This window comes from Ananas comosus, linkage group 22, assembly GCF_001540865.1.
Source record: "Ananas comosus cultivar F153 linkage group 22, ASM154086v1, whole genome shotgun sequence".
Taxonomy (NCBI): domain Eukaryota; kingdom Viridiplantae; phylum Streptophyta; class Magnoliopsida; order Poales; family Bromeliaceae; genus Ananas; species Ananas comosus.
Genome location: NC_033642.1, coordinates 8,433,791 through 8,443,729, shown reverse-complemented (window position 1 = coordinate 8,443,729; position 9,939 = coordinate 8,433,791). Strand labels below are relative to the sequence as shown.

Sequence of the window (9,939 nt, the reverse complement as noted above, 5' to 3'; positions counted from 1 at the left end):
CGGTCTACGACTGACGTGGTGAGCCCGGTTCATGCTAAATTTTACGCTTCTTCTCCCTCCCCTTTAAAAAAAAGAAAAAAAAAAATAAAAAATCTCTGTCTCATACACTGATGCTTATATCCTCTTCTTCCTCCTCGCATTCGATCGGATCACGAGCTTAGGGTTTCTCCGCTTACCTAAACCCTAGTTCATAACCGGATCCCCTCCATGGAGGACGAAGCCGCTCTTCGCCAATCCCTCCTCCCCGAAGCCGCCCCCAAGCTCCCTCCGCCTCCCCCTCCCTCTCGGAGCTCCTCCCTCGGCCCCTCCCGCCCCCCATGGGGCGGGGACTACGGCCTCGGAAGCGATGACCGGAGGTTCGCGTTCTCTCGCCAACACTCCCTTCGCCAACCCGATCTCCGTTCCCCGATCCCCGCGGAGAGGACCCGATCCTCGCGGCCCTTCCTCGGGCGGAGCGATTCGAGCATCAGCATGCCCCCCGTGGAGATCGACGGGCTCGGGCAGGGTTTCGGCGATCGGGGCGTCACCGAGAAGCTCACGGCGATCGGGATGGTGTCGTCGTTGGTCAAGGCTGTGAGGTTCGGGAATCGGCCGATGAAGCGGCTCGCTTTGATGATCTCGCTAAACGTGGCGTACTCGACGGCGGAGCTGTTGATTGGCATCTTCACCGGCCGTGTAGGTCAGCGTTTTAAGCTTTTATGCTTCCTTATAGTTCGTACGAATATCATGGCGATCACTGGATTCAAAATTAAGGTAAAAACTAGGATTATATCTGCGATAACAATCAAATGAATATAATTTCCGGTTGGATTCCTGAATTGTCAAGTGGTTTTCTGAAGTTCCTAGCAAATTTGTTTGAATCATGCCTTCAAATGACTGCTTAGAAACTAGCATGAGGAATTGAGGGTTTTGGGATTGCTCATTTTGTCTACATTAATCTTTCTCAATCAATCATCAACACAGAAAAAAAGTAAGACGTGGAAAGAGGGCATAATATTAGAATTTTGTCTATCGTATCAAATTATACTAATCAAACTGTTTTACTTTTGAAATTTGAGGAAACGAAGGATCTCATGCCAAGCATTGTTCTTGGTATGATGTAAAAACACTAAATAACATTAGATCATTTCCTCATTTGTTCGGAGTTCATAGCATATATAATATCTTAGCAAGCATTTCATAGAGTTAGAGCTTTAAGAGTGGTGTAATAACTTCCGAATGGGAGTATATAGATGTGTTAACGCATGAAACCCATGCTATCTGGTTGTTGTTTGATTGCAGTTTAACATTATCCTGTTCTTTATCATGTTGAATGATCTCTTTGCAGGCTTAGTTTCAGATGCTTTCCATTTGACATTTGGTTGTGGACTCTTAACATTTTCCTTGTTTGCTATGGCTGCTTCTCGAAGGAAGCCTGACAAAGTGTACACTTATGGGTTGGTTTTTAATTCCTATACAAACTTATTTTGCCTGTTGCTGATCCTAAGTAAAATGTAGATGAATTAATTATCCACTGTCAGTATCTTGAAGAAATTCATCAAGGTGGCATTCGCATTGTCGTTTAAGATTCTTATTCTTGCATATCATAGAATATGACTTATGTACATCCAATTAAACCTCCTTCATTTTGCTTTTAATTTGTTTACTGTCCACCAACAAGTAAATTTATGTGCAAGTAAATATATATTGCCCTTTTGTGATGTCTATAGTGGTTTCGGCCTGCAACAAGTTGACTGAAAATATTGAATTTCATACTTTTTAGTCATGATATATTGGTCTGATGAAAAAAAAAGTTTAGTCATGATTTATTAGTCTGATGAAGAAAAAAAAGATCAAATTCGCGCGAGATAAAGTGGAAAGTTATATCACTTGAGATTCATGTGAACATAAAAGAAGGCGATCTTTGATGCAACTTGGAACCTGTTTCTCCCTGCTGGAGCTTTTGCAAAGTCAGTATACTTGCTAGATGTCTACAATTATGTGTATGCTTTTAATCATTGGGCAATAATAATGCTAAAAGGCTTCAAGTATATACGTATATTTGGTACTGTTTGAAGTTAGAAGAGCATGAATACCTGAATCATATGGATTCTTTTGCAATTTGCAAAGACGTGTCTCTGATGCTAAGATAAATGCTTCAAACTTGGTTGCCATGTGAACCTATTACTTGTTGTTATCCTCGGACTTCGGTATTGCATGTTCATTTATCTAGAGAATTATGAGTTTTCTTTCCATTTTTGGGTATTTGTTGAGTTATTACTTGATTTGTTTTTTTTTTTTGGGCNTGCTTCAAACTTGGTTGCCATGTGAACCTATTACTTGTTGTTATCCTCGGACTTCGGTATTGCATGTTCATTTATCTAGAGAATTATGAGTTTTCGGGGGGAGGGGGGGTATTTGTTGAGTTATTAATGTTTTGCTCCATCCTGCTTGGTTGAAGATATTTTGTGTAGTTTGTTTTGAAAATTACTTTTGGATTCATATTTCAGTATCCATATTTACCTTTTGCTGTTTCTGTTAGGTACAAGAGATTAGAAGTCTTGTCCGCATTCACAAATGCTGTAAGAACCCAAGCTTATATATTCAATGATTGTTCAATTAATAGCATTTAGTATGTTGTTTAGAAAGTTTATTCTGAATGATATTTATGTAATTCTTATCAATATAAGGTCTAGAATTTTCATAATGCAATCGCGTTTGTAAACTGAAGCACTAAAAATGTTCTTGTGTTCCTGAGGTTGATTAGAGTCATTAGACAATTGAATCAGATTGGCTGAAAACTTGCAAATAAATGCTGAAGTTACTGTAACCAGCTTTTGGGTAGTTTCAATGGTAAAACGTGATGCAACTCCAGTTATTATTTTAGGGTGAAAGAGATCTCGTCCCTCCAACATACATATGTATTGTCGGCAAAGCAAGACTTCATTTTGATTGATAGTTAAGAGAGCACCTTTCCTTTTACGACAAATATAACTAGCAGCAGTCAGACATTCCCATACAGCTGTACATCCATAAATAAAAGCACACAACAAAAATATAAAAAGATTCAATGAGCGAAGGTAAAAATAAATACATTTGTCTTTGGACCTTTGGTGTGTTGTTCAGAACTGAGAATTGCTTAGGAAAATAAGTAAGAGGCATCTGCAATTATTCAATTGCTGTTTCATTATATCTGGATGTGACATGCAGCATTATGTGTAACCCCCCATATGTGATGGCAACCAATTCTTTATACATTCCTTTTTGTGAGTTTAGCAGAATCTTAAGAGCACTTAGATTGTACTGTACTCTGAGGCACTTATATATGTAATGCACCCATATGTGACAACTCAAAAAGTTTGTGCGGCTACGTTGCATACTTTGCGGGTGAAGGGCAATTTAGAGAATCCATAATTCCTGACCGCACTATTCTATGACTATGAGCTGATAACATTATATATTACATGTTTTGTATTTTACTTGTGATTTATTAGGGCTAACATCTATGATTACCCATGTAGACAGCTGTTTTTGTTGTTTATGTCATTCTCATTGGCTGTTGAAGCGCTCCATGCATTTATACAAGATGAATCTGAGCACAAGTAAGTCCTTCTGTAAAGAGATGGCTTTCTTTTATGTTTTAGTAAAATATATTCATGTTCATCAGTCTCTAAAGTGATGATCATTAAGTATACATCAGTGATCATTGTTTATCTAATAAATGCTAAAACCTTTGTAGCATCTGATTCGCTACTATAATCTGAGAGAACACTACACAAAATAAATGTACAATGACTGTTGCTCAAAGGCTGCCTGCTTCTTATCTTTGCAACGATTAGCTCCATTATATTTTATAATTTTATAATATTGGAAGTTGGAGTTTCATCATTTGTTTTTCACTCACAACCAAGGTTGAGCCCATGCTTTTCCATCTCTGGTTATCCATAGTTATTTTTTGTCAGGCACTTGACCATAAGGGCTTGATATTTATGATAGTGTATCTGTTCATGAAGTTGAAAGATTGTCAATTCATTACCTAGTTGTTACACCAGCTGTTTTTTTCGTCTTTTTCTATAGAAGTATAAGAGACTTAATTATAAGAGAAAGGGCCTCTTAAATGTCCATATTCTTTGTTTTTTTTTGAGAGATAGGTAGCATGCTACCTGCTTCGTTTATTTCATTTTAGAAATAAACTTAGCTGGAAATGTCCATATTCTTAAATGGGGAAAAACGTGGATCCAATATTTAATACGGATCACCAATTTGCTATTAGAGGTTCACTGTTATTTCATAATAAAGTTGCAGGATTGGGCTATGTGTGTAGCAATTCCAAAGTGTATTTTTAGGAATGCAGCTATCCATATCCATATCCATATCACCATGTTTTTATGCTTACTTCTTATCTTGTAGCTCAAAAATATTGTCTTCTATGGCTATTTTGTATGTTCCCTCACCTTGGCAGCCTCATATGCAAATTCTAGTGTCTTTTATTTACATAATCCCATATAAAATGACTTTCGATCGTAGGCACTACCTAATTGTCTCTGCCGTGACGAACCTTTTGGTGAATCTACTCGGCGTTTGGTTCTTTCGGAGCTATGCTCGTGTTAATATCGGTATGCTCTCATAATTATTTCTCTTACTGGCATCTACTAATGCGAGCTATTCCTGATGCCCAGTTATCTCTCACAACCGATGAATTTTGATGCCATGAACAGATGCATGAATCATGCTGATTTACATTACTAATTAGTTTACAGGAAAGCCGAGGATATGAACTACCACTCTGTTTGCTTACATGTTCTTTCGGATTCAATTCGTAGGTATAATTGTTTACCCTAAGTGATAAACCAGTTGACTATTTGTGTAAGTTTAATTGGACGGTTATTCATTCTAAACAAACCTCGACAATTTTCCTCAGTGCAGGTTTGATCCTGGCATCGTGGTTTCTAACATTAGGGTAAATTAATATCTATTGGCTTCATTTTTTTTTTCCCTTCAAGTTATTCCCCTTCTCAAATAACTTACTATAATGTCTATTGTGACATGATAGGGTTGAGAATGCGGAAGTCTTGTGCTTGGGGCTTGTTTCAGTCACAGTTTTCATGGTTGTATTGCCGCTGTTCAAGGCAAGTGGCAGTATCTTACTGCAAATGGCACCTGCAAGCGTACCCCCTTCCGCCTTAAACAAATGTTGCCGACAGGTAGAAGAACTTTTCCTTTTTCTCTTTCTTTTTTTAATTTACCCCTGTTGTTCGCTTTTCTTGTTCATTCGCATTCTGCTTCTCATGTTTCATATGACTGCCATTCTCTAGATATCCGCTCTTGAGGATGTATCCGAAGTTTCTCAAGCTCGGTTTTGGGAACTAGTACCTGGATACGCCATTGGCTCACTCTCCATTCAGGTAAAACTATAGAGAATGAAATCTATCTATTCCACAAAGCCTCGACGTCCGGGCTGAATATTTAGACTTTGAGATCTACTTAATCCTCGAAGTATAAAGAAACAGGTTCTCTAATCGAAGTGCAATGCGACACATGCAACATCAATCCCCGGAAATCTAATGCGGTCGTTCACTGTATTTTTTCCTGCATGCATCGCACAGGTTAAAAAAGGAGCGGACGACTACTCGGTCCTTCATTATGTGCATGGCTTGTGTCACGATTTGGGCATACAGGACTTGACGGTTCAAACCGAGTTTTCCTAGTACCAATTTTCAGATCTCCTTTCGAAGGATACATAGAAGAATGCGAGTAAGTGGGTTATAACCTATTTCAGTATTTTTTCTTACTGTTATACTGCTAGAGCCATTGTTATTAAGAGTGTATAATTAGCCTTAGTAGTTAAAGTTGGGGGGTTTCAATTTCCCCTTATTTCATAATTTTGTGAATATAATTGATGGTGGTAATGCCCTATATGGCTCGAATCGAAGAAACATACGCCAATTTTCATTTAAATCTTTTCAGTTTTATCGCCATTTAGTTGCATGTTGCATATATGGGGTTTTTTTGCATTTAGCCCCCTAGTAAATTTTTATTTTAAAAATAGCCCTATCAAAATTTAATTTGCAAAAATGGCCCTGCACCTGCCACGCAGGCGCCACGTCAGCGCCACGCGGGCTGGGCATGGGCCAGTGTATTAAGTTAAACACGGTGAACCATTCACCGTGTTCAAACACGGTGAATGGTTCACCGTGTTTAGTACGTATTTTTTCCTAGAAGAATAGGGAGTTAGAGATGTTAATGGGGTATGGATATCCAAAATATTATTCGAACCTAAACCCGAATAAATTATATATATACATAATTTATTTTTATTTATTTATACAATATATAAAATATCTAATAATTTTTATTTCTTAGATCTTCATCCAATCCAATGGTATAGATTTTTAAAATTATTAGATATTTTATACCGTTGGATTGGATGAAGATCTAAGAAATAAAAATTATTGGATATTTTATATATTGTATAAATATGTAAAAATAAATTATGTATATAAAATAATTTATTCGGGTTTAGGTTCGAATAATATTTTGAATATCCATACCCCATTAACATCCCTAACTCCCTATTCCTCTACAAAAAATACGTATTAAACACGGTGAATCATTCACCGTGTCTAAACATGGTGAATGATTCACCGTGTTTAACTTAACTACCGCCCCCAGCCCCGCCCGCGTGGCGCTGACGTGGCGCTTGCATGGCAGGAGTAGGGCTATTTTTGCAAATTAAATTTTGATAGGGCTACTTTTAAAATAAAAATTCTTCAGGGGGCTAAATGCAAAAAAAGCCCTGCATATATTTGTTGCTGTGGAGAGAAGAAGCATCAATTTTTATTCATTTCATGTTCCTCCTGAGCGTATGCATCTTGTTTGTGAACAAATTCGTTTTTTGAGCTTATGATAACCTGTGCTATGACCCATTTTGATCCGGTTATCCGACCTTTTCAGAAATTTTGAATTTATTTGATTTGAACTATTTGATGCCTCTTCTATTTTCGTGTTTGTGCGTGGCTTGATTTGTACTTATCATATGATTTGTGCGAGTGTGTTTTCAATAAGCAAACATCGTATCTGAATTTTGTAATTGAATTTTGTAATTGAAGAGCCATCTAAACGCGATTAACCACAATTAAAATTCTTAAAGAGCGTAATATATTAAATTTGAAATTGAGGAAATGAGGTTCAAGTTTTTGGTAAATTACTATAAAATGTGCAAATTGAGCTCCTAAAACTTCGGCGAAAATTGCATCAAAATTCCCTTGCACATATTAGGTTTTGCACTTTACACCTCCCATTTCCAACATATGACAAACAAACCCCTCAATATTTGCACTTAACCCCCCTTTTGTAACTTATAATTCATAAAATAGTTGGTGTTAATCTAAAACACCAGCCGTAACGTAGCCTAAAACTCTTTATTATCAAATTTGTCCTCGATTTTTTTTAGAAAAAAGTAAAAATATATAAAACTTGTTACCCAAGCACCCAAAATTTGTTTTTCCTATTCAATCTTTCAATTTATTTGTTTAATTTTAGTTCGCTTTATAAGTTTAGCTAATTACTTATTTTTATTAATTTATAGTTATAAAAATTATATAAAATATCAATAATGAAATCGGTACAGACAAATTAAATAAATTAAGAGATTGAGTAATAATATTCAATTTTTTTTTTGAAAATTAGATATATATATAGACCATTTAAAATAATTCGTCGTTTAGATATATTCCGTACATTTTTCCTTTTAAAAAAAAAATAAACATTAAAAAAAAAAGTTAGAATACACATCTTGTGATCTTAGCCAAACCAGGTAGGACGCGACCGAGGAGCCCCGCATCTTAATCACCCCGACCGACCACCACTACGATCACCCTCCACCGTCCGATCCACATCCACCGCCTCTCCCGTCGCGCACGTGTCGCGCCACCAACGCCCATCACATCGAACCATCTGGAGAAGCGGGTCCCACCCCACGCATTAATTAATTTGCAAATAAATGTAAAGCCCATCATGTGGCTCTCCTTTTTCCGATATTTATTTATTTATTTAAAAAAATAAGCGGCTCAGAAAAGGCCCAAGTGGGCTGACCTTTTTTGCCCTTTTTTTTTGCGCTTTTCGCTTTTCCTGTGGGGCCCTTTTCCCACGCCTCAGTAGAGCGGCGACACGTGTCCCCCCACTGTGATGACGTGGCATAAAGCGTAATGACGCGCCCCGCACTTTCCCCTCCCCAATCCACATCTCGTGGCCAGCGTTGCTTCTTTTGTGTGGAGGCTCTTTTTTTTAATATATATATATATATATAAATATATATATATATATATATATAATATCTTTTTTTAGAGGCTCAAGATATTTTTTTCAGATTTTATTTTCTTTTATTTTTCGAAATGCCCTTTAGATGAAGGAAAATGTCGATAAATATTACTGATACATCACAAAATAAAAAGCCAGATACATTCATATCGACATCTTAAATCTTAAATAAATATATTTTCTATATATATATAATATATATATGTATATTATTCATCCATGGAGAACTTATTTAATAGAAATTTTTTTTTGAATGCCGTATATTAACGAATCCATGTGCAGTATATTGTAAGAGTTAGGAAAAAAGTCTTTATATTATAGGTGCCTGTACATTAATATATCAGCATAAGTGGAACTTTAGAACACACTTAACTTTATCATAATATTTATTATTCACAAATCAATGTAATAGAAGAAGATACACTAATATTTTTGCTTATAAATAATAGATGTAAGTGACAATTGCGTTTAAAAATATATTTTTGAATGTATTAAATCAATATTGACAATCTTATTGAGATGATAAATGTTAAATAAATACTTAGCATTAAATCTGATACCATGCTATCCACCTCTATTGTACTCAAAATACAATAATAATAATAATATAAAATAATAATAATAATAATATTATTATTATTATTATTTATTGTATATATAAAGATAATATCAGATGAGAAAGGGAACAAGTGACATGATCAGGTGCTTTGCCACAAGTTTTTGTTCACCACCAATTCTTTCTTTTCTTTTCTTTCTTTTTTTTTTTTGTAATTTAATGAAATTTGTTGTTTGTTTGGGTTAGTATTTATCCCAATCCTGAGCAGTTACACAACCGCCCCTCTTTTTAGGCGTTCTGGATATTACTGAATTTTCTTAAACAACCTATATTATATATATATATACATCTATATAATATAATATATATAATATTATATATATATATATATATAAAAGTGCTTTCTAGTATTTTAAATATAAATAATAAATAATTTTATCATTTCATTTCTCTCAGCTTTACTTTTTTTTTTTTTTTTGGCTATTTGCTGACATATTATAGTAAATAATCTATAAATTTAGCACTTCAATTTTTGAGTAAAAAAGAAAAATATTAGCCTCGTAATTGCGACAGCACCTACCTATTCAATATCACGAATGCAAAATACAACAATAACTAAATTTTTTATTTAAAAAAAACTAGTAATAAATCAAAATTATTTTTTGTTAGAAAAATATATCCTTAGAATATATATATAATAATAATAATAATAATAATATATATAGAATAGCGTTACTATATCATTGGAAATATAAAGATCTATGTACTTTCGACTTTTTGCCCTTACATCAGCCTCTTAATTATTTTTAACTTTTAGATTAATACTTTACTCTGTGGGACCGTTCAACTCTAGAAATATTACTCAATTTTAGAGGGACTGCATCACTAAATCATAAATTTTTTTATTCAAGTGTATAAAAATTAAAATTAAATTTCTATAGTTTCGATAGTATAATAACTCCTCCAATATATATATATTATAATATATATATTAATAATGCAAAATAAAAAGCCCCAAAAATGATTTAGTATATATGAAAGATAATATCAGATGAGAAAGGGAACAAGTGACATGATCAGGTGCT

The 9,939-nt window shown here is 34.8% G+C and overlaps 1 protein-coding gene across 1 annotated transcript; it reads left to right on the top strand.

Moving 5' to 3' along the window:
• On the top strand, positions 96–5,949 carry LOC109727333 (metal tolerance protein C2). The gene is made up of 10 exons (XM_020257413.1): positions 96–679; positions 1,328–1,436; positions 2,522–2,561; positions 3,505–3,581; positions 4,507–4,595; positions 4,733–4,802; positions 4,901–4,939; positions 5,033–5,183; positions 5,295–5,384; positions 5,586–5,949. The coding sequence occupies exons 1-10, from the start codon at positions 208–210 to the stop codon at positions 5,685–5,687; spliced, it is 1,239 nt and encodes a 412-aa protein (XP_020113002.1). The 5' UTR covers positions 96–207; the 3' UTR covers positions 5,688–5,949.

Excerpts from the sequence above, each read along its gene's own strand:
- LOC109727333 (XM_020257413.1), top strand. The coding sequence starts at position 208 with ATGGAGGACGAAGCCGCTCTTCGCCAATCCCTCCTCCCCGAAGCCGCC. Across the intron at positions 1,437-2,521 it reads GACAAAGTGTACACTTATGG|GTACAAGAGATTAGAAGTCT; the intron begins GTTGGTTTTTAA and ends TGTTTCTGTTAG. Across the intron at positions 2,562-3,504 it reads TGTCCGCATTCACAAATGCT|CTGTTTTTGTTGTTTATGTC; the intron begins GTAAGAACCCAA and ends CCATGTAGACAG.